This window comes from Peromyscus maniculatus, chromosome 7 (genome assembly GCF_049852395.1).
Source record: "Peromyscus maniculatus bairdii isolate BWxNUB_F1_BW_parent chromosome 7, HU_Pman_BW_mat_3.1, whole genome shotgun sequence".
Taxonomy (NCBI): Eukaryota; Metazoa; Chordata; class Mammalia; order Rodentia; family Cricetidae; genus Peromyscus; species Peromyscus maniculatus.
This window is the reverse complement of record NC_134858.1, coordinates 90022232-90047763: the sequence shown is the minus strand read 5'-3', so window position 1 is coordinate 90047763 and position 25532 is coordinate 90022232. Positions and strand designations below refer to the sequence as shown.

Genomic DNA, 25532 nt, shown 5'->3' with positions numbered 1-25532 from the left:
CCCATCATTAGGCTGATTGTTACGAGAGAACATGGCATGTTCTTTAAAATAGCCTAACCAGGATAAAAGTTATGTTTGTTTCCTTCCTACACCTGTCTCAACTGATTATGTTCACACAGGAAGCTCACTAAACACTGGCAATGAAAACATTTTTTTCCCATAGACATGGGAGGGGGAGAAAACAGTACCCTCTGAACATGATTTCTTTTGTCCATATTTCAAATAAATAGCAGGAACACTTTATAAACAAAACCACAGGAAAGCCAAATGGAATGAAGAAGATAGCCAAAGCAGAGGAGACAGAAAACAAATCAGGAAATTAAATAGATCAAATAGCCACCCGTCTTTACAGATGATGAGTCCTCACATCCGACTTGCCAAACTTTTGTATAAAATATTCTCACACCCCAGCCATGTTGTCTGTTTCAAGGTGTTTGCTGGGCCAGCAGGCAGGCCAGGCCATATCTAGAAAGAATTAGTGATGCCATTGGCCTTATTTCCTTTATCTACTAAATCCAGGGCAACCCCTTAATTTATTATTAAAATAATAAAAATATAAAAGAAATAAAAATAAAAATTTCTTATTTTTACTTGTCTGCTACTTCTTTTTAGACAGCTGGAGGACATGACTAGTGTATCCAGAAGGTTTCTCCGGTCTTGCCCAGCCCTACGGTTGGGAGGAATCTCTCCTACCAGTGTTTGGCAGCTGCTTAGACCCAAATAAACACAGGGAAGCTTATATTAATTATGAATTGCATGGCCATGACTTGAGCTTCTTTCTAGATATCTCTTATATCTTAAATTAACCCATTTCTATTCATCTATATGTCACCACGTGTTCCGTGGCTTTACCTGTGTGCCATTACATGCTGCTACCAGGATGGCATGATGGCATCTCCTCCACCTCTGCCTTTCTTCTCCCTGTCTCTCTCATGGATTTCCTGCCTGCCTCTAAGCTGCCTTGCCATAGGCCAAACAGCTTTATTTATCAACTAATCAGAGCAACACATATTCACAGCATACAGAAAGATATCCCACAGCAGGCTAGGGATCTGGGAATAATATCTATTTATTTGCTTGAAATACATTCATAGATTTTCCTGCTTTGAAATTACCTTTACACACACACACACACACACACACACACACACACACACACACACACCAATGAAAGATATCCTTTATATTTAAATATTTAATTTTGTGTTTTTATGCAGAAAAGTTATCATTTGCCCAACATTACCTGGAAAAGATGGATCATTTTCATTATCAAAAATCATTACAGGGGCTGGAGAGATGACTCAGTACCCACATGGTGGTTCACAGCCACCTGTAATTCCAGTTTCAAAACATCTGATGCCCTCCTGGACCTTATACATACCATGTAGACATGCACAAATACACATAAAATAAGCAAAATAATGAAAAAAATCACAAAGTTGTAAAAGTGTTTACTTCCTTACAAAACCAAGGTTATTTTTTTCCTCATGCAGCAGGTCTGTCTGCAAAGCCTTGAGTCGTCTGTGTCACCCACAGAGCTCCCATTATTACAGAGCTCATTACAGCAGGACTGATATGAAGTCAAGAGAAGCCAAACCCGATGGCTTCTTTCTCAGAAGGAACAGGGTGTTCTTTAGAACTTCTTAGAATCCACATTAAAGGATCAGTTTACTGAATAACTGGGGGGGAAAAAACTGTGTGGTTTTCCACCAAATGACTGAGATGGACAACTCTGATGTCTGGCGTTTCTCACCACCCTGTGATATATTGACCTCCAAAGTGGCTGAAGGAAGAACATAGCCATTGCTGGTGTCTGTGATGTGTGCCCTGCACAGATTGTACTGTCAAAGCAGTAAGAGTGTAGCTCTACAGGCGCTAGGCGATTTATGTAGACTGATCGCTTGAGGGCTGAAAAACAACTCTGAAAACTACGAATAATTCAAACTATCAATGCTGTAAAACATGTTACATTAAATGTTTTCAAGACTCTGTGAAAGTCTTGGTTTTATGGCAAGGAGATGGAAAAGGAAAAAGAAAAAAAAAAAAAAACAACAAACAGACCTGTGCTTTCACTGTTGGTTCTCTGTGAATTTCCAGGGCACATTGGATATCTGACCTCTCTCTCTCTGTGTCAATTCCTTCTTTTGTAGACAAAATGTAGAGTAGGAGGTCCTACATGTCCCTTCTGGGTTTGAATACTTACATCTCATAGATTAAAACAGATGGAGTCTGGCTGAGAAAATGATTGTGGTTTACGAATGAAATCCATAAGCCTCTGCTGCCCCCTATCGCACGCCATCATATTCAGTTTTCTGACTCCCATGGTGGGGAGGCTGCAAAACCAGTTAACACTTTGGTCTTGTACTTAGAGTTTGCTTCTCCCTAGTACCCTCCATTTGTGTATTTCTACAAAATCAAAAGCATGAAAGACAGCACAATTTTAATTCTGTTGTTATATGTTATAATGCAAGAGTTGGAACTCTAATTATTCTTAATGACTGTTAGTGAAGACAATTTGGACAAACTTTAAAAAGTTGTTCGGTGAAGATGACAAATGAACTTTATTTGTGTCTGGAGTAATGAATGTGGTTGGGACAAAAGTTCCTAGGAACTGTACCTTCAAACTGAACTTTCTTCAAGGCTGGTTAGAACTTCTACGATTGTGGAGAAGTTGAAATGTTGTGGTTCTAGAGTTCAACTAAAATTTATCTTGTGCTAGCTTTAGCCCCTAAATAGCTATAATTTGCCCACCTCAGTGTCAGACCTAATGTCCTGTGACAAATCAAAGCCTTTGGAACATACCAAAATCAGCAGAACACCAGTTCCTCCCAAATGCAAAGCACAGCGTCCACAGAGAGCACCTGATGCCGAGACTGAGTTCTCTGCTGTACTGCAGCCTGCTTCTTTGATGCCTCCACCAGTGTATCTGGAAAGGGTCATGGTCACAAATATTTGGCTCTAGAACAAGCCCTTCCTTGTTCTCTTTGAGGTGACCATTGTGTTTCAGCGTCAACAGTCTTTTACCTAACAACAGTATTAGGAATATTAAGCATTTAAAAACTATCTGGAATTTAACAATGTGATGAATGAAAGTTGATGTCATTTCAAATAGAAAACAGAGGCGTAACACGCTGCAACGATCTGCAAGCACGATGCAACCACTTTATGTCTCTATTACAGACCTTCCCATACTTATCTAGTACCAAACTTGATGCTGGCTTGTTTATTTGTTGTTTTTAATAGTTTCCTTCTATTGCTGCTATGATTGCAAAGTAAATGATCACAGAATTCTCTTGCTGTAGGAAACCTAGAAAGTGTGGCTGAAGTATAAACCAAAGATTTTGATGGCAAAGTACAGCTTCCTTCTAGAAGAGTAAGAATTTGGTAGAGGTTAAAAATGAGAAACAATCTGAATGCTTGACTATAAAGAGAGGCTGGATGGGAGTCCACTAACCTTGTGAACAGTAACTTCCATTTCATCATCCAGGATGAGGCTGGTAGTCAGCCTTGGGCATAACAAGGTGTCATTTTAGAATAGAGACTCTCCAAGCCCTATAGGTATACATGACACAAAGAGTAAACTAGAAAATTAAACCACTACTAAGTGGACATGAAGAGAATTATGTATGTATATATTATACTTTAATTAATATTATGTGTTAGTTATATAATATATGATTACTTGCGCTACAGGCAAGAAAATTAAATTAATCGTGAAGAATTTAAAAACCAAGTATTGTCCTGGATTTTATATTTAAAAACACATATGATCACAGGAAATATGTTTGATTGGTACCCCTGTGGCACTAGCAGGGATGCAATTGAACTCTAAAGAGAGTACACCTTATATAAGACCTCCTTCCTGCCTCAAGTCCTTCTCAACTGTATTCCAGAATATCAAACCACAAGAAAACATGCTGCCATTCTGTTCTGTTTTCATATACACCATCAAAATGAAAACTAACCAAACACTACCTAGAGGAAGATCACAGCATGTGGTTAAGATGGAACTTTTGGTCATTTTGTGGACAGTAACATGTGTGAACATGTGCAAAGTTTCCCACTTGCTTTCCTCCACCCTACAATGTAAATCTCATAGTGCCTATCACAGAGACCTGCCATAAGGATGACAGGGGTGTGGTGATATTTTATCTGTGTACCCTAATAAAACTTATCTGGGGTCAGAGAACAGAAGAGCCACCAGATTAGACATAGAGGCCAGACAGTAGTGGCATACACCTTTAATCCCAGCACTTGAGATCTCATGTCACGCATGAGGACCAGAAACTAGAGGCTTTTTAAATTTTTAGACGTTTAGCAGCAGTTCAGCTGAGATCCATTCGGATGAGGACTCAGAGGCTTCCAGTTTGAGGAAATAAGATCAGCTTAGAAATTATCAAGGTGAGGTTGGCTGTGGCTTGCTTGTTCTGTCTCTCTGATCTTCCAGCTTTTACTCAAATATCTGGCTCTCAAATTTTTTTATTAATAAGACCATTTAAGATTTGTGCTACAAAGGGGTCACAGCTGCATAGCAGTATCCTCCTAATGAACCATATTAAATAGACTGGACAATGTCTGGGGCTGTGTACCGCTATAATAAACAGCCAGTCACTAATTTCCTTCATGAAAATTTCCAGATTGACTTTTAAAATTATATCATGATGGAATCTGCTTGCAGACATGGCTGTAAAATTTACCTTATCTATAGCACTTCCAGGAACTCACTCTCTCTGGAATACTATATAGTCAGCCTTGATAGTTTGATTGTGACCGCAGTAAATCATATAGTATAGAGCTAGCAGCCCCCTGTGAATATACCAGTACTCCAAAAGGTCAGTGTCTACGGCAGCCATCATAGAGGTGTGTTCTAAGGATCTGTCTTGACTACAAGCCTTTATTTTATATATATAAAATTGTGCTCGTATTTGCTTTTCAGTTCAGTTCCTAAATTTAGCAGATATGCAATAAAGTAATTACTGATGGAGTAAAATAGTGGAAAGATTGACCCAAGCTTATTGGCTATTATAATATTTCACAAACTTACCATATTTTTCTTCTTTTTGTGAATACTGAGAGAATGTCTACCACATGCTCTTCTTAGCCATGCTATATATTGTCAGGTAATATATTACCCACCTCCACTTTGACTTTATGAATGTATCACTTTGCTTCTGTCTTTTCTGAGATTTACATTAAAGACATACCTAGATGCACATGGGAAATGCATTGTGAGTCATGGGTAAAGATTCAAGGGAAAATAAGTGTCAGTGGAGTGCTCAGCCACAAATGGGACACCCCTCTCCCTTTGGCTTAGGGACCACCATGAACAAGGGGCAGAAAGACTGTACAAGTAGGAGGTCAGGAATGACAGACTCAACCCATGTCTTTTAGATATGACAAGACTACTACACTGATAAACTCACAATAGTAGTGATTGACTGTACAAGATCTGCACAAAATTAATCCAATTAGCATTTGATCCTACAGTGGACAGAAGTTCATGAGTCCCCAAATCCCAAAAAGAACACCTGAGCTGCTATTGACAATTGGTCACTCACCAGGGGGAAAAGAGAGTCAGTTTTCTTTAAGGATATGGTCTCTAGTAGGTCAACCATACTCTAGTGAATGGCCCCCACCCAGGCAGCACAAATTAGAGACAACAGGTCACTGAAAAAGTAAATAAAAAGGTGGATATGAAGTTGAGATTGGGTGGGGGGCGGTGGAAATCTCTGAGAGGAGAAACCAGATTAAAACAATCAGTAAAACTGATAGGAGGCCCATAGAGTGGGAAAGAATATTTTCTCACAATACACATAATAGAGGATTTTTTTAAAGTCAAGGAAACAAGCAATCCAATTAAAAAATTGGCTAGGGACGAATTATTTGACCCACAATGGTGTACTGTCTACAAGAAACATTAGTGCAGTGATGGCAGAATAATTGTGGGAGTGACCAGCCAACATCTGATTTGACTTAAGGCTCACTCCATGAGATATAACCCACATCTCACACTGCTTGGGTGACCAAGAACCTGAGACTAGATAGCAAGGGACCTAGGGGAAAACCAAATACTACTGTTCTTTAAAAAAAAGTAGCAATAAAATGACCCCTAATGATATTTTTCTATACTCATAAGTCAGTGGCTTGCTCAGTCATTACCAGAAAAACTTAATCCTGCAGCAGATGGATATATATATCCACAGCTAGATATTATGCAGCAGATGAGAGACCTTGGAAGACTCAGCCTTAAAGGGGATGTCTACATCAAATCCCTCCCCTCAGAGTTCAGGAACCCTGTGGAAAAGGAGGCTGAAAGAGTGTAAGAACCAGAGAGGATGGAGGACACCAAGAAACAAGGGCCTCTAAATCAACTTAACCACAGGCTCATATGGACTCACATAGACTGGGGTAGGATGCACAGGGTCTACAAGGGTCTGCACCAGTCCTCCGCATATATATTATGGCTTCCAGTTTAGTGTTTTTCTGGGATTTCAGGGTGTGCAAACGACTTGGTCTCTGATTCTTGTGAGTTCTCTTGGGCTCTTTTCCTTCTGTTTGTTTTATCCAACTTTATTGTGTTAGTTTTTGTTTTTTCTTATCATATTATACTGTATTACATTGTAATATTATAGTATATTATTCTGTTAAAAATCTGCTCGTTTCTTACTGAGAGACAGAAAGAGAGTGTATCCAGATGGGAGAGAGGAGAGAGGTAATTAGAAAGAGTAGAGGGAGGGAAAAACATAACTAGGAAATATTTTGTTAGAAAAAAATCTATTTTTAATAAAAGTAAAACAAAAATTGGCTAGGGATCTGAGCAGAGAGTTCTCAAAAGAAGAAATGAAAATGGCTAATAAATATGTCAAAAGTGTTCAACATCCTTAGCAATTAATGAAAATTAAAGCTACTTTACCCCAGTCAGGATGGCTAATATTAAGAAAAGCACCGAGCAAATGCTAGTAAGGGTGTGGGGAGAAGGGAAACTCCCATTCACTGTTGATAGGACTGTAAACTAGTGTAGCCCCTCTGGAAATCCAAGCAGAAAATTCTCAAAAAGCCTTGCCATACAACTCCTAATCATATGACCAAAGGACTCAATATCCTCCTCTACAGATACTTGTTCAGCCATATTACTGATCTTCTATTTACAATAGCTAAGAAATGGAGACAATCTAAATGTCCTTAAGCTGATAAATGGATAGTGACCACCTGCTCAGTGGTGGTACCACTCAAAATGGCCTGGGTCCTTCTACATCAACAATTAATTAAGAAGCTTGCCACCAGGCCAATCTTATGGGGACACTTTCTCAATTGCGCTCCGTTCTGAGATAATCTAGCTTGTATCAACCAACAAGGACACTGTTGCCTTTTGGTGCCTCCTTGAAAAAGAAGGTAAAACCTTATTGCTGAAGATACTTAGGACAAAAGACTTGGAGAAATTGATCTGGAACTGACCTAGAGGCCTCCTTCCTGAGGACTAGCTTTCAAAGTATTGAAAGGTACTGTACAAGCTGCCAAGGTAGAAAAGAAATCAATATTCCTACCCACCGTATGCTGGGTAGATACTTAACAACTTGACATAAGATAGAGTCATTTGGGAAGAAGTACTTTCAAAGAGAAAATGCCTCCATAAGATTGGCCTGCAAGCAAGTTTGTAGAGCATTCTCTTCATTAATGATTGATGTGAAAGGGTCCATCTCACTGGGAGCAGTGCCTCCATAAGCAATACCCTAGACTTATGGTCCTGGGTACTATAAGAAAACAGGTTGATCTCCATGTCTTTCTTGGGGTTCTGTTTTCCAGGCAGCCTCACTGGTGATGTGAGTAGCAGTCCAGTCATCCTTGTTCCACATCTAGTATCCTCTTATGAGTGAGTACATACCATATTTGTATTTCTGAGTCTGGGTTACCTTACTCAGGATGATTTTTTCTAGATCCATCCATTTGCCTGCAAACCTCATGATGTCATTGTTTTTCTCTGCTGAGTAGTATTCCATTGTGTATATGTGCCACAATTTATTTATCCATTCTTTAGTTGAAGGGCATCTAGGTTGTTTCCAGGTTTTGTCTATGACAAACAATGCTGATATAAACATAGCTGAGCAAGTGCTCTTGTGGTATGATTGAGCATTTCTTGGGTATATGCTCGAGAGTGGTATAGCTGGATCTTGGGGGACATTGATTCCCAATTTTCTAAGAAAGCGCCATATTGATTTCCAAAGTGGTTGTACAAGCTTGCATTCCCACCAGCAGTGGAGGAGACTTCCTTGAGTTCCACATCCTCTCCAGCATAAAGTGTCCTCAGTGTTTTTGATCTTAGCCATTCTGACAGGCGTAAGGTGGTATCTCAGAGTTGTTTTGATTTGCATTTCCCTGATGATTAGGGATGTTGAGCAATTCCTTAAATGTCTTTCAGCCATTTGAGTTTCCTCTGTTCAGAATTCTCTGTTTAGTTCTATTGCCCATTTCTTAATTGGACTGTTGGTCATTTTGATGTCTAATTTCTTGAGTTCCTTATATATTCTGGATATCAGTCCTCTGTCAGATGTGGGGTTGGTGAAGATCTTTTCCCATTCTGTAGGCTGTCGCTTTGCCTTGTTGACTGTATCCTTTGCTCTACAAAAGCTTCTCAGTTTCAAGAGGTCCCATTGATTGATTGTTTCTCTCAGTGCCTGTGCTACTGGTGTTATATTTAGGAAGTGATCTCCTATGCCAATGCGTTCAAAATGGATGAGATCTACATGAACAGCCTGGACATAAGTGGGAGCAATGAATGGCGAGCGTCAAGGGAAAGAGAGCGGGAGATCCCACCTGGATCAAGAACAGAGAGGGAGAACAAGGAATAGGAGACCATGGTAAATGAAGACCACATGAGAAAAGGAAGAAACAAAGTGCTAAAGAGGCCCACAGAAATCCACAAAGATACCCCCACAAAAGACTGCTGGCAAGGGCCGAGAGACAGCCAAGACTGACCTACTCTGGTGATGGGATGGCCAAACACCCTAATAGTTGTGCCAGAAACCCCATCCAAGTACTGAGGAATTTGGATGCGCCGGGAGTCTAATTAGCGAGAAAGAGGAGGGTTTATAAGAGTGAGAATTGTTGAAACCAAGGTTGGATAAAGCACAGGGACAAATAGCCAAACAAATGGAAACACATGAACTATGAACCAAAGGCTGAGAGGCCCCCAACTGGATCAGGCCCTCTGAATAGGTGAGACAGTTGATTGGCTTGATCTGTTTGGGAGGCATCTAGGCAGTGGTACCAGGTCCTGGGCTCACTGCATGAGATAGCGGTTTGAAACCTGGGACTTATATAGGGAAGCTTGGCTCAATCTGGGAGGAGGGGACTGGACCTGCCTGGACTGAGTCTATCAGGTTGATCTCAGTCCTCGGGGGTGGCCTTGATCTGGAGGTGGTGGGAATGGGGAGTGGGCTGGGAGGAAGGGGAGGGGGGCAGGAAGGGGGAGAACAAGGGAATCTGTGGCTGTTATGTAGAACTGAATAGTATTGTAAAATAAAATAAAGAAAAGAAAAAAAATATTAGGGAAAAAAAAAAGAAAGCAGGTTGAGGAAGCCATAAGGAGCCAGACAGTAAGCAACACTCCTCCATGGCCTCTGCTTGAGTCCTTGCCTCTAAAGAAACTCTTTCCTTCCCAAGTAGCTTTTGGTTGTAGTGCTTTATCACAGCAATAGAAACCCTAAGACACAGCTGTAATGTTTACAAACCATAAGAAGGACCATAATGCCACAATATACCTAAAGGTGCTGTAGTGGTATTTACATCCCTGTAGTAACCAACAGCTGTCTAATTGAACTTAAGGTGTGCTTACTAGGAGGAAATTCAGGCCAAGTACTATAAACTTAGCCAACTACACATAGATGGTGATGTTGTGGACTCTAAAGGAGGACCTGTGACCGACACTTTCTTAAATGAGTATAATTCCCATTTGCATCCTAAGGATCTAGATAGATAGATAGAAAGATAGATAGATGATAGATAGGTGATAGATAGATAGGTGATAGATAGATAGATGATATAGATGATAGATAGATAATAAGATAGATAATATAGCTCTTACCCCTCGAAGAAGAGTCTCCAAAAATAGTGTCTTAATTAATCAATAATTTTGATAATATTCATATTTTAATTATATTCACTTCCTACTCTTTCCTCAAGCCATTTTGTCACTAACCACTGCATATCATGTTCTTGTCTTTATTTTTTCATTTGGAAGAGATTATATAACAGCAGATGTCTTGGTCCGTTGGCTCTGACTATCCTCTGTCTCCTCTTCTGCGATGTTCTCAGAGTCATAGGTATAGGAGTTGTGTTGTGTATGTGGAGTAGGAGGGACAAGGAAATTAGAGGGGGAGTATATGGTAGAAATTATGTAAATAGAGTACCAATATGTGAAATTTTTGATAAAATGAATGTCAAGTATTAATTGGGGCCGGACCTAGGACACTCAGTTGTTCTCTGTATTTTGACCACTGTGGATTTGTGTAACAGTCTCTGTCTGTTGTAAAAAGAAGCTTCTTCAATGATGGGTGGGAGTGGAGTTTTAGGGAAACATAAACTAGTATAAATGCTAGCCAAAGAAACTTCTTTTTGCAGCAAATGGAGATGGTCACACAAATCCACAGCTCTTCAGAGAGCAGAATAAAGAGAAAAGAAGATCTGACCACAGGGTGCCCATCCCCAACTGATACATCTACAACACAACCCTTATACCTGAGGCTCAGGGAACATCTCTGAAGAGGGGCAGAAAGATCGTAAAAACCACAGAACATCAAGGTTTGAAGTGAAATAATGCTTTCTATATATGACAGGGAAGCTGCACTCAAGATACCACAACAATATGGTGGTCTAAACAGTACTTGAACGATAACAATACTGGTTGACATTCTTACACGGAGGGGGGAAATCTCAAGGGGCCTCACTCATAGAAGAAGAGCTACATGCAATTAATAGCAGCTAATATAGGGATAATCAGTCTTCTCCAGGGATTAGCCCCTCATATTATCCAATCCCTAGTGGTCAATCCTAAACTTAGACACATCAGGCTGTGTGCACGCTTGCTTGTGCTCAAGTGTAGGTGTGTGCTTGTGTGTTTCTTATCTAAAGAAGAGGTTGTAAATTTGAGAGGAAGGAGAAAGAACAAGGAATTTAGAGGGGTAGATGGGGTGGGATGGATATAATACATTACTCATATGAAATCTCAAAATAAGGGTCTGAAGTGGGCGTAGGAAGGTGGGAGTGGATGTAAGAGGAGTTAATGGGAAAGGTTAAGGTGGGTATGATAAAAATATATTTGTTAAATTATCAAATAACTGACAAAAATATTTTAAAAAGGAATGTTAGTTATTACTGTTCAGTGCCTCAGGAATTAGTGAATCTATACAAGAATGAAAAGAACTTAGTAATTAATAAGAAATTATTTTTAAAAAATCTCGCGGGAAAGCATTCAGACTCAGTAACAACTCAGGAAATAAAATACCATCTTACCATCAGTCCTATTACATATTTATTTAAAAGTCTAAGAAACTTGATGGGACAAGAAAGCACTCAACTTAAAAAAAAGTTTTTGTTTATTTTTTAGTTAAGTTGGCCAATTTGATACAATACAATTTCATTATGTGATACAGAAATTGCATGAATTATATTAAATTATGACAGCTTATTATGCTTAAGAATTTTTTCTGTTAGGGAAGTATTAGTATCAAAAACACTACAATATGTGTCAATGAGATGTAAAGTATCCTGACCTGCATTATCAATGTAAGGCTAGTTCGGCAATACAGGGGTGAGGGTGGGTACAATGACAAGTTCATACATGAGCTCTGTTTGTCTGGTTTATATGCAGAATATAACATAGCACTACAGAAAATGGGTATGTCTAGTTATGATTAGAGCTGCATTTTAAAATATAAGGTAATTAGCTTTTAGAAAATAATTCAGAAATCACATTTTTTTATATAAAAAAGAATGGCAGTAAGTAAAGATGTGTTACAAATAATGGGGTAAAGCTAACTTTATCATAATACGATTAGTATAATTAAAAACGAAGCACCTGTCTTTCGTTTCAAAAAGGGCTGTGGCTAAGCCTCTAGTCTCAGGATAACCCAACATAAGAGCATTTAGTCTTCATTTAAAAAACTCTAAAGGAATACGTCCATGAAAGAACACAGTCCACCAGCAGGTAGGAAGCCCAAGTGAGAGACTCTAATTGATGTATTCATACAGACAACATCCTTAGTACAAACAAGAACTCTGCTGGTCCTCCATAGTCCTCATCGATCATCCGGAGCAACATATTTACTGTGTTTTCCTATTGTTTACATAGAAAGAGTTGTTTAACATGTTAAGCAGTGTTAAACAATGATAAGATTTATACATTCAGTTTTTATAAACTGCTTGTCATTAGAATATCCTGGTCATTAGATTGATTTTGAAAAAAAGCCAAATGAGATACAAAGATACAATAGGCAATCCTAGACATCAAGATGAACATTCAGATATAAAGTGTGTGTAATGTGCCAAGTAAGTAAATGTCCAGGGTTTGTACTCAAGCACCCAAGCCCTCAGATGCAAAGATCTTATTTGGCTGTGGTCCTGGTCAACTTTCCCTAGTAGCCTTATCCTGCCTTCATAAATAGATAGTCTCAAATTGTCCAGCTGAAGGAATAAAGAAATATTTATGGGAAATATAAACTGCACTATAAAGAGAACACATTTTATTTTGTAATAAAATCGAATTCCCTGCTGAGAACTTTATGGACTTTTATGAATGCTGCAGAACAAGATTCTGCTACATGCTCACAAGAAACATTTTCTTTGCTCATTAAAGCAAATCATTTCTGTGTTATTTCTGTGTGCCTTTTCTGGTCCTAAAGATGAAGAATAAGAGTTGCAGTCCTTTCACCTGAAATCAAGTTTGCCCTCTTGACAAAGAAAAGAGGGACAGATGCAGAAGGTATGTTACCACCTGTTAAGTTGACAATTAAGAGCTTCATTTTTCCCATGGCTCATGTGCCTATTTTTTTATTGCTTGCATTGCATATGTTTACTTGGCTAATAGAGCAGATATTTCAGAATAAGCTAGTGTCCCAAGAAGCCAAATACTTGACTGGGGACATGTGTCCTGACTGTATTCTTGAACTTATACCAGTGAAAACAATGTTCATGCCAGAGAAATACACTTGCAAATAACTGAAGACTGGCTGTGAGCTCAATGCACATTTCTCTAATTTTGTCTTCAACTGATGCTTTGCTTCATCCCTCTATCTGGATGAACGTCGTTGAGGAGTCCTTTCAAAGTACATGAAGTCCTGAAATTGGAAGTGGAATTACATTTAGATTGAAAAATGGAAGGCAGATAGATAGAAATAATTACATCAATGCATATAATAGCCTTTGTAATTTATCACAGGAGCATTCTACACCAGGAAAAGTAAATAAATCTAATGAAATGTTTATGAGCATGGCTAATGTGTGAGAATGCAGATGGGTAATAAGTTTTTCATATTCAGCATTGATTAAATTTTTTCTCATTTAACTGAAGGAAAAACTCAGTAAACCTAAGGAAGATGTAACACTGGTGAGCATGATTACAGTTGACATGCAAGAGGAGAAGGGCAGCTGCCTAGCAGTTGCTTTGTTATATTAATTATCACAGGACAGCTGTTTGGAGGTAGTGAGAAAGATAACTCATAGGAAATGATGATTACTGCATCCACTGTCTGCCTGACACCTTCCAGGTGTGCCCCAGCAGCCTCGACTCAGCTCAGATCCATCACCCTGGAATGCCAGTATTTTTCTCCCTGCTGCAAATGAGTGAACCCAGTCGCCCAGTGCCTAGAAGTGGTACAGACAGAAGCTGGCCAAGTTTCAAAATGAATTGTCTACTATAGAATACTGCTTCTCATCATAAGAAATAATAATTCTCTCAAGTCCACAGCAGGAGGCTTACAATGAGGAAGCAAGCACCAAAAATCATGGCTTTCATCTTCACATCCAGGTCCAAAGGGAAGCAAATCTCGAAGTGATCAGCATTTGCCATGGTTGATAAAAAGCCGTTCCACTTCCTGATAATACTGCCGATGTTAGAGGCTCCATCTAGAGAGTGGACCTGCAAAGGGAGGAGTGGGACTTTAGGGTGGCTGAAAAGAATCAAGGGACATGGCTCTGCCCTCTGCTTAGAAGCAGTTTGTGCTGCGATAATATATAATGCAGGAAAAAACATTAATGACATCATTTCAAATGAGGAATCCTAGGATTAAGTGTCCGGAAACTGTTATTAACTGAGCTGATGACTTTTCCTCATCCTTAAATACATCTTTTGGGGAATTTTGTCAGAAGGTGTGGTTTGAATTGATGATTAAATTCTTTTCTGTAGCAGAAGGTGAGAATTTGGGAACAGGACATCACTTCCAATCAAGGGAACCTCTAAACAAAACAAAGGGGCCTGTACTATATACTGAACACCACTCAAGGCCTGGGGGCCAAACCCACCCTGTCTTAGCAGATCTAGATGTAAGAATGGGCTTCAGCTTCTAAAAGAGGGACCCTGACATTTGATGTAAAAAATACCTCATACACAGCTTCTAATGGCACTCAGTAATGGAGTGATCACACCCAACCTGCACTGGAAATCTGGTTTGTTGACATTTTGTACAATTCTCTTAATAAGTGAGTGGTGTTTCATTACATGGTGACATAAAATAAAAACTAGAAAGCTTTTGGTATCATAGGAAGTAGGAGAAGGACTAAGTTTAGTATGTATCAAGCCTCATCCTGTTAAGAAAAGCCTCCCAAACCTCAGGGCTTTTTTTTCTCACAATTTCTTTGGCAGTCCCTGCAAAGAGTGCAAAATAAAAGATCACTCTTTTTTTGAGAAAATGTTACAATATAACCCTGTCATTCATCATATCCACGCCCTTATCAATTCTCTAAGTGCTGTGATTTGCTAGATTTTTTGCATTTAAAACCTATATTCCCATTCTAGAAATCATTAAAGAAGAAAGGATGATATATATCAAGAACAATCAGGCTATTTACTCCCAAACATTTTAATGTTCTAAATGGGAAAGAATATTTTAAAAAAGGCAATGCCATTCACATTTTGGAAAACTTCAAGTAGCCATGAGAAACCATGTGAAAAGCATTTGCTGTCAACTCGTAATTAACTCTTCAGTCCCCTTGACTCATTCACAAGAAAAGCTGGTTAAGAACATTTTGAGGTCATAATGGAAAATGTAGAAGCAATATTGTTTTACACATATTTACCTCAAAAACAGAATCTGAACCACAGCCGTAGGTTGCGCATGGACCACGCACTCTCATCATATTCTCTTTCTTCTGATTTTGGATGCTATAAGAGGCCCTGCACAAGTTCCAGTGTTCTGCCACAAACCCAATGGTGACCCCGGGAGGGCACTGTACTTCCAGCTGCATACGAAATAATAACAGGAGTTATGATGTTGTAGGTGCACAATACACACCTATGTCACTCAGATGCACATACCTGGACATGTTCTTGGTCATTCTAGGGCAAGGGGGATTAATGTTGGGAGGGAAAGACTGGTGTTTTCCTGAGGCCATTTGCAGGGCTGTGTTTTCAAAAGCACTCTAAAGAGATGAGGTCATGCTTTTCCACGGGTCAAAGAACAGGTTTAATTACTGCTGAATTGCTTGATAACGTGTTCCAGTTATCTAAGCCCTGGGCTCCTAACAGGACTTACAGCATTATCTGGCTAAATTTGCAGCCCCCTACCCCAGTCACTCCTGAAGGACCTGAGGCAAAGAGGACCCTGCATGAATGTACTGGTGTTCATGTTGCTGTGCCATAACAAAGGCCTTTGAGCCGGTGATGGTGGCACATGCCTTTAATCCCAGTCCTTGGGAGGCAAAAGCAGGTGAATTTCTGTGAATCTGAAGCCAATTTGGTCTAGAGTGAGCTCCAGCACAGCCAGGGCTACAAAGAGAAACCTTGACTTGAAAAACCAAAAACAAAAACATTATAATGGCCAATGTCTCATCTAGGACTTTCATGTCTTCTAAATAGATACATGAAATGTGACTAGTTAACTTAATAAACCACAACCAGCAAAACTAATTCTCCTACATGACAGCAACAACAAAAAACAAAAGAGAGAGAAGGACTGTGAAAACTGTATGAAAGTGCCCCCTGTTTGATGGGAATGTGTTCCAAGACGTTAGTGGATGTTTTAAATAGATAGTTCTGAACCCAGTCCACACCACACTCGACAGCCATTAAACACACTCCTACAGCAAAGTGTAACTTATGAATTAGTCATAGTACAGGACTAACAGGAACCATTAACTATAGAACAGTTACAACACCCTGTCCTATAACAGAAATGATGTGACCGTAGTCTTTCAACAGCCAGCTTGTCTATAGCAGGAACACCTTGGATACACTGCACAAAAGAATAATTCATGATCCAGAATTCACCACGCTGTTCAGCCTAGGAACTGTTTATTTCTGGAACTTGACATTAGTATTTCAGACTACATTCGTCTGTAGTAACTAAAACCACAAAAAGAAAAGCTCTTGAAGGAAGTGGGGGAGCTGCTGTGGTGTAACAGTTAAAAGTCTGCATGTAGAGGTAGACAACAGTATTTTATTAAAGATTTTTCAAATATTGTTCACTATGCTGCTGTATTTAATTACCTGTGCATTGAAATTTTATAAGAGCTGTCAGGGGTTGCATTACTGGAGCCATTGTTCACACAAACATTTGTAGCTATACAACACATTAAATTTGATCGTTCCCTAGAACTAAAACTTCATGAAAGTTATTAAAACGTCAGAACTGTGTAAAAAATTATTTAAAAACTTTTTTAAAAAGCTAATTTTACTTTAAATAATGCATAGAAACATAAAGAGTTGCCTTTTAGTGAAGAATTATGTGATGATTAAGTGACTAATGTATGCCTTGTTTTTTTATAGCATCCTTGAGAAGCAGAACAAATTAGTGGTTTCCAAGAATTAATGGTGAAAATGAGGGAGAAGAAGCAGTGAGGTACTGAAGACTATTTTTGTAGTTATGAAAATTATTGGAACTTTGTTTTGTGGTGATAGGTGAAGGAGTCTACACAGGTGATAGAGCTGTGTAAGGAAAATGCTCACACAAAATGAATACAAAAAAAGGAAAAATGTCTCAATTGTGATATTAGACAAAAAGTGAGTTTATAAGTTTGTAGTTCTCATTTGTTTTAATCTATTTCTGCCCCCCTTTATGGGAATTTAAAGGCTTTGATCTGAAAACCAAATATCATATATGAATACAAATGCCTGCTGTATTGGGAAAAAAGAACAAGGACTGAAGAGATAAAGCTTTTGTTACAATGATAACAACTGCAAAGGAGTATTGAGAACAACAGAAACACTGATGGGCAGGACAATAGTATCTATCGGGAACTGAGTTTAGAGACTGGTGTGTACTAAGAAATCTTCAATCCACAAAGCAACCATCTGGTCAGAGAAGAACTATTAATTATAACCTCAATTTTACAGGGAAATTGGTAAACAGAGATTGTGATAAACAGATTATTGTTTAGAAAAGAATGATACATAACATACCATTTAAAATCCCTAGGTATTCTAATTCAGGTCCTAGATAAGAAAATTAGCAAAGTGGAGGAGAAATCATAAAAGATGAAGGAGAAAAAAAAATTTAGCAAGGAATTTGAGACTCTGAAAAACAGTGAAAGAGAAATGACGAAAATGAAAACAGCAATCAATCAAGTAAACAAACACGCAGTGGAAAGCATCATGATAGGCAAGACCAAGCAAGAGCATGAGTTTGAGGGATTCAGGACAATGGCAAGGCAATATATCGATACATATATCGATACATATAGAGATGTAGCTATGCATATGTACGTGTATATATAATACATATTTATTGTATGTATATATAAATGAACACATATGAACAAAGCTTCCATGATTTCTGGGGCACATTCAAGAAACCAGGTCTAAGACTCTCTGGAGTAGAAGAAAGGGGTGTGATAAAGTCTAAATTCTAGAAATTATGGCAAATCTAGAGAAAGTCATAGAAACCAAACCTAAGAGGCATTCAGAACCATGACAGGAATGAGCAGAAGAGAACCTCTCTATGACAATTCATAAAGAAGATATAAAAATGCAAAAATAAAGAACAATACTAAAGCTAGAAGGGAAAAATGCCAAGTCACATACAAAGAAAAAGACACAAGAATCAGACCTCATGCCATGGCAACTCATGCCATCCCAAACCAGAAAATCATGGAATGTAAATAAACAAGTGCCAAATAAGATTGAAACACCCAGCCAAGTTCTGTTTTAAAGATGATGGAGAGATAAGACATTTCATGGAAAGTAGACTAAGACATTAAATGGCAACAAAGGCATCACTGCAAAAAAATACTTAAAGTTTATGAGCATGGGTGCTGGGAACCAAACTTGGGTTGTCTGGAATAGAAGAAAGTACTCTTTTCTTAACTGATATTCCCTTTTTTTCAAATGACCCTAGATCGTGAAGTCAAGAAAAACCTAGCTAGCACAACTGTAAAATAATAGTAAACATTTTGTAATCAAATATTGAGTCTCCCAATTTCATAAAGCAAATACTTAAAGGCAGCAGAAGATCAGACAGGTCCTGATACAATAATAGTGGGAGACTTCAATACCCCATTACCATCTTCAAGATATCTTCTGGATGAAAAACTACAACTAAAAACCACAAAACTTTACAGCTAAACTATGCCATACATCATTCTTTCAGTGGCTCATGAAACCTTCTTTTAAAATGAGTGACACTGTAAGCAGTGAAGCCAGCCTCAAGAAAAACAAGAGAATTGGAGCAATTCCTTATATTCTGTCAGATCACAACAGAATAATACTAGAATCAACATTAAGGAAAACTATAGAAATTAAACAAATATTTGCACACTTTCAATGAATCCTGAATCAGTGAAAAAGTCAAGGAGGAAATTGAAACCATGATAGATACAAACTAAAATAGCAACAAAGCTTCGCAAACCACCAGGACACAGACAGGGCAGTTCTAAGGGAAATAGCTGGGAGAGCTTGCATTACAAATAAGGTCTCAAGCAATCCACTCAAAGGTTCTAGAGAATCAACAGCAAGCCAAATCCAAATGCAGTAAATAGCAAGTAATTATAAAGATTAGGGTAGAAATTGATGAAATAGAGACTAAAACCAAAATATTTTATTTTTTGAAAAGATAAACGTGTTTGAAAAATCCCTAACCACATGAACCAAAATAAAAGGAGGGTACAAATTAATAAATTTGGAGACAAGAGAGATGAATTAAAACAAAATCTAATGTAATCCAGAAGTACCATTAGGAGATGCTATAAAAACTTTCCAAACAGCTGAACACATATGACCTGTCAAAATTAAATCAGGAAGATATACATAACTTAAACAAATAACAAGCAATGAGATTAAAGCAGTCATTACTGTATCTCTTTCCTAAAGAAAAGTCTAGGACTGGATGGATCTAGAGCCAAATTCTACTAAACTTTCAAGGATGAGGTAATGTCTTAAACTGTTTTTCAAAATGGAAGGTAAGGGAAACCAGCAAATTAATTGAGCAAAGGTAATATTACCCTGGTACCAAAACCAAATAAAGGTAGAACAAAAAGGGAAACTACAGAGCATCTCTCCTGCTCAACAGACAGAAATCTATCATTAAAATATTGGAAGTGAATTCAAGCACACATTAAGAACACTTCATGACCCATGATTATACTTCATGATCTATATACGAAGGATGCAAGTGGCCAAAAACATGAGACTAGATAGGTCATGGGCATAAAGGAAAATCTAGTATTATTGTGCTAAAAGACCATATTACTATGCCCATAGTTCAGAGCATCACTGGACCCTCATCAGAGAAGCTTCTTACAGTAGATGAGAATTAACACAGAGACTCACAACTGGCCAATGGGCAGAGAGTGCCAGACTTTGGAGCACTCAACCATAAATGGAATGTCTCCATCAACACCCACACCTCAATCTATTCTGAAAAGAAGGTGGAAAAATTCTAAGAAGCAGAGGTTATGAATGACTCTAAGGTAACAGCATCTTCCAGGCACAACAGGACTAATTGCACATGAACTCACAGAGACACACAGTCTTTTTTAGGTAATTTTTGTTTCTGAGCCTGTGTATGTCACAGGGGAGGGACCAAACCACAATACAGAGCATTTGCACTGTAGGTCTAGCTCTGCCATTGGCGGGGCACTACAGTCTGGCATTCCATACTTTAAAGACATTTTTTTTTTCACAAAGGTATAGGCTGTGGTGGGTAATGCAATCAGTCAAAAGCCCATCCCAATTTGTCATCTGGTGGATATGTTGGTACCATTACATACCATATGACACCTGTCCATCCCTATAATCCATCAGAAAGCAGCTATTCACAAAACAGACTCAAGTTGTACTTGACTCCTATCTCTCAGTTGAAGAGATAAAGGAAAACTGAAATTCTGTCCTTTGGTAGAAGTCAGCTTTCTCCTTCCCCACTACTCAGTTTCAAGTTCATTCCAAATTGTCCGGGCAGAAATCTCCATCCCAGGTAGTACAGGAAGGAGAAGGCCAGCCACACTGTAAAAGGGCAGGTCAGGAAGCAAGTGTCAATTCCACTCCTGTTCTCTGACCTCTTGCCTTGCGCAGGAGCAGCAGAAGCAGCAGCAGGTGCATCGGAAAGGCCTCTGCATGGTCATGATCTCTCGGCCCAGGCAGTCAGTGACTCGGAGCACAAAGGGCCGGAGGTTCCGATAGGCATTCCTGGTATAGTCATCTGTATCTTCAGTTACGATGTAAACCATCTGGTCTACATTGTTTTTGATGTCATATCTATTATTAGTTTCATAACCTGTCATCACTAAAAATTAGAACGAAAAAAGAATTTTAAATTAGAACCAGTCAAGATAGGCCTCAAGCAGCCTTTGCCATAAAAAAGAATGAAAGGAGGAAGGGAAGAAGGAAGAAAGGAAGGAAGGGAAGGAGGAAGGAAAGAAGGGAGAAAGGAAACAGGAAGAAGTATGATTAGCACTGAAAGCGAAAAAAATTTTTTTTTTAATTTCAGGTGAAATACAACCATGTGACCCATGAGGCTTAAGCGTTTTAAAAGTTCAAAACAATTGCTAAGTTTAATATGAAATTATTTTAAAAGTTTTCCCACATAAAAGTTATGGTTAATACAATGTTCCTGGAATAAAATAATTAAGAAAATTTTAATAATAAAACCATGTTAATGAATCACACATTAGACCATGAATTAATCAGCACATGAAATTGAGGAAATGACTAGGGACATGCTCCTTACATATAAGAAAAAAAAAATCCAGAAAAATCTACGCCCTGTGTAGTGCCCAGAGGGGCATGCCCAGCGCCTACCAGAGGGTGAGTAATCATGCAGGGAACTTAGAACAGTCCAGCATCACCTGACTGGGATCATTTATCCAGACTTCCATAGCAATAACCACAGACTAGAACTCAATAGCCCTAGACTCTGTTTTCTCTTTGCTGCTCACTGACTGTAGTGGAGTGTGGGGCTCTAGCTAGCTCAGTCCACCTCTCACCTTCTTATACTCATCTAAAAAAGGTGAATGCATAGGCGAAAAAATGGACAAATGGTACAAGGGACTAACCAGATTATATATAAGTCCTTTCTGAGTCTAAGAGACCACCAGTGTATGGAGTATGGATTGATAAAACTATATGGAAAATTCACTTTATTTCTTTTGTGAAGATAAGGAAACAGAGAATGGTCTCTGTTTGAGTCACTAAAAGCTTATGGACATAAAGTAAGGCACTAGGTATGAAACAATACAAATCTCCATCTGATTAAAATACATGTTAATCAAAACACAATTATACCTACCTTCCAGAGGCTCAAAGTGCTGAAGAACATGTATGTTGTCCAACTGTGGAGACAGAACAACAGTAATTAGAAGACAAACAGCCAGAATTAGTTTTAATTAGCAAGAGAAAAGAATGGGATGATGTAGTATTAAAATGTATCTATCAGAGGCTAGAGAGTTGGTTCAGTCTTAAGAGCACAGGCTGCATTTCCAGAGGATGTGAATTTGACTCTCAGAACCCACATAGTTGCTCACAACCGTCTGTAACTCCAGTTCTAAGGAATCAGACTCCCACTTCTGGCCTCCATGGGTACCAGGCATGCAAGTGGTGCACAGATACATATGCACGCAAAATACCCATGTGCATGAAATAAAATAGTTAAAATGTATCAATTGATGGCAAATATCTCTTTGAAAATTGAATGGAGATTATCTCATCTGCATCCAATTAGATGGCTATTGGCAGAGGTATCTAAATAAGAACACTTTCTGGAAGTTCCATATCAGAAATGAGAGAGCTGGCTGACATCATGAAAACATTTGCTTGCTACAGTGACAACACATAGAGGAACCCCGGTACATGTCAAGGATCTTGGGTTGTTTCTCTGTCATCTTCTCTGAGATGATCACATGGGAGCAAATCAGGACGACTTAACATAGACTAGACACAGCATGGGATGTTCTTGTGGTTTAGGGAAGGTGAGCAAGCTAAAGCAAGCATGAACAGGACCTCTGCTTCACATTACTTCCTGAGTACCTCTCAAAGAGGTTAAGCACATGATTTTCATTCAACTGTATTCACCTAATATCAGGTTCTTTCCCACGTGCTACTTTAGTATGAATGCATGAGGGGAGCACCCTGTGAGCAGGATCTGGAGAAAGGGGAAGAAACATTCAAGACAGTAGTCCATGAAAGGGAAGGTTAGGAACACCATTAGAGAAACTTCTACTTGAATGATATTGGAATTACTTTGAAGATGGACAGTTTGGTGGTTTTATTATCTGTTACAATTCAGAACATCCCAGTAGAAGATAGACTGTCTCCTCTAGGACAGACAGATCTTAACATAATTGCAAATCATTTATGTCATTAGACCATTCATAATCACTGAGTACAGAATGCTGCCTAAAATGCTGCATTTCATCAAAATTCATTAAATAGTGAAAGTTATGTGAGTGTAATAACAAGATTAAAAACAACTGGTTACGGATGATATTGTGTGATTAGTTACGAAAAGATAGGAGGACACTATCCATGTTTAATGTAAAACATAAATTAATACAAGATCATCTCATAGAAGATATCAAAATTGCTCCTACAATTATTTGCAGTTTCTTTTGTAAAATACTAAGAAACTAGAGTATAGAAATAAAATTAAAAATATTATTATGTGGTAAAAGCGTTTGCCACAGGGCAAACTGTTCTGATTATTGCTGATGCAGAAGTTTCCTAGTGAGGTGCTGTGCCAGCAGTGAATAGACAAACAGGTGGAGTCACTGGCAAACACAAGGCTCTGGAAATACTCTAAAGCTTCAGTGGATGGAAAAGGGCTCTCGGTAGTCTTAACAAAGTATCACATAATCTGTATGTGTCACCTCAAATGACCTAACAGGGAAATGACACAAGAGTGTGTAACTACCAGTGTCCACAGCCAGCAGCTGGAGGGCATGCCTCTGTGTGCCAAAAACATGACAGCCATTACAAGATTGTCCACTAAAACTTCTCACAACAGTGTTATAGTCTGCCCTTGATTAAGCCATTTCATGGGTAATGAGAGTTGAAGACTATGTGGTTAGCATTAGTAGAGGAGAAAGACCAGGTTTGTCTGGCTCCAAACCTCTTTAATTTACTTTTAAATTTATTTTAAACTCAATAACTCCTGAATGGGAAAATAGAATTCATTTTTAAAAGTGCACTGATTTATCCTCAGAGTAACAGCAGAAATTGAGATGCCCCTTTTAAAAAAATTTCAGATTTCCAAAGGCAGTTTCATTGGGTATAGAAATGGAGATTTCTAAATGCAGTACTGTCTGAAAGCTTTTTAGAATAACAAATGCATCTATTCTACGACTTTCTGTGAATGGATTTTATATTTCATCAAAGGTTTGCTCAAACAATTTTAATAAGAAATTTTATTCATGTGAAATTCAAATATTTTATCTAACCCTGTTGACTTTCATATATCAGCAATGCAGCAGTGTATCTAACAGGTCCCTCCCACACAGAGAACTGAAAACTGACACATGTCAACTCCAAGAATGTTTGGTTGACTACATCAGAACACATTAAATTAGGATGCTCCTACTAAGTAATGTATTTAAATACTTTTTCAAAAGCAAAACAAAATTTATAAGTTCAGAAGACATTTCCACAATTAGCTTTGTTTTACTTTCGCCAAGTTTTCTTTTGCAGGTTTTATATATCATTTGAACAAAAACTGTGTATCACACTAGCTCTTATTCTGGCTCTGTAATTTACATGCACAAGAAATTGGGGAGTCACTGTGCTGTTTGAAGGGGCATGGATTTTGGCTTGAAGCAACATCTTACATTTACTTAGATTTAAGTGTCTGGGGATTCAGGAGTGTTAGTTTGAGATGTTGAAAAGAAGCTGTGGGTTGTACATTTTGTGACTCTCCTTGTCTAGTGCTCTTTTCTTCCTTATTCTGTTTTTCTTTTTTTTCTTTCTTTATTCTTATTTATTTTCATGTACAAAAAGATAAAACTTGAAATAGTTCTAGATTTTTTCTCCTTTTCTGTTGGGGTGTGGCTGCTCCTTCACACAGGAGAAAAAACTACATTCACATCGGTTTGTTTGAGGATCCAGTGCAGAATTCATACAGCAAACCCCCAACTTAGCAGATCTAATTTCAACCTTGACACTCGTTTCTAAAATTACCACAGGGGAAATGGAGCAAAGATCCACTGCAAGTGAATGAACTATGATACAATGTTCTTTCCAGAATGTTTGCATTGTGCAACTGTAATTACATGGATGTCTGCTTTGGATCATTATAGGGTGTGTGTGTGTGTGTGTGTGTGTGTGTGTGTGTGTGTGTGTGTGTGTGTGTTACCAGCTACTTCTAAATTTGTACATTATTTGGAAGAAAAAACTTAAGACTTGTCTAATTTAGTGGAGAATGTGTATGTTACCCTTAGGATGGATAGCTAAGTCTCACTGAGCTGTGTTATCTAACTTGTATATATGAATTGTAATTAAAAGTTTGGATTCATCTGTTTCTCACAGTTTAACATGACGAGTCATTGCAAAGTCTAGAGGTGGGACTAGTCTATGATTTCAGGCTGTAGACGTGGGAAAGCTCCCTCAAGTTCCCAAACTAAAACATCTAGTTTGGGGCTCAAATTTGATTAAGTACTGTTTGTATGCCAGAATATGGGAGGTGTAAATGCAGCAGGACACTTCACCCTTGTAGCCATAAAACAAACATTTCGTAGAACAGAAAATAGTTTATACTACTGAATTAACAAAAATTATACTAAAGTATCATGGCTTAATATATATATATATATATATATATATATATATATATATATATATATAGAGAGAGAGAGAGAGAGAGTTGTTTGTTGTTGTTACCCTAACTGAACTGAAAAGTATGCTGATT

General features: G+C 38.3%; 1 protein-coding gene across 5 annotated transcripts in view; it reads right to left on the bottom strand.

Annotated features, from left to right (window-relative positions):
- Positions 1-11573: 11573 nt before the first annotated feature.
- Positions 11574-25532, bottom strand: part of Plscr4 (phospholipid scramblase 4) — a 36419-nt gene continuing 22460 nt past the window's right edge. For all 5 annotated transcript variants that reach the window (XM_076576825.1, XM_042281436.2, XM_006986948.4 and 2 more), the window contains 5 exons: positions 21927-21969; positions 20698-20924; positions 15289-15450; positions 13973-14131; positions 11574-13331 (listed from right to left, as the gene is read on the bottom strand). In XM_076576825.1, the coding sequence (XP_076432940.1) occupies positions 13284-13331; positions 13973-14131; positions 15289-15450; positions 20698-20924; positions 21927-21969 (639 nt within the window). In that variant the 3' untranslated portion in view covers positions 11574-13283. The remainder of the gene's footprint in view (positions 13332-13972; positions 14132-15288; positions 15451-20697; positions 20925-21926; positions 21970-25532) is intronic.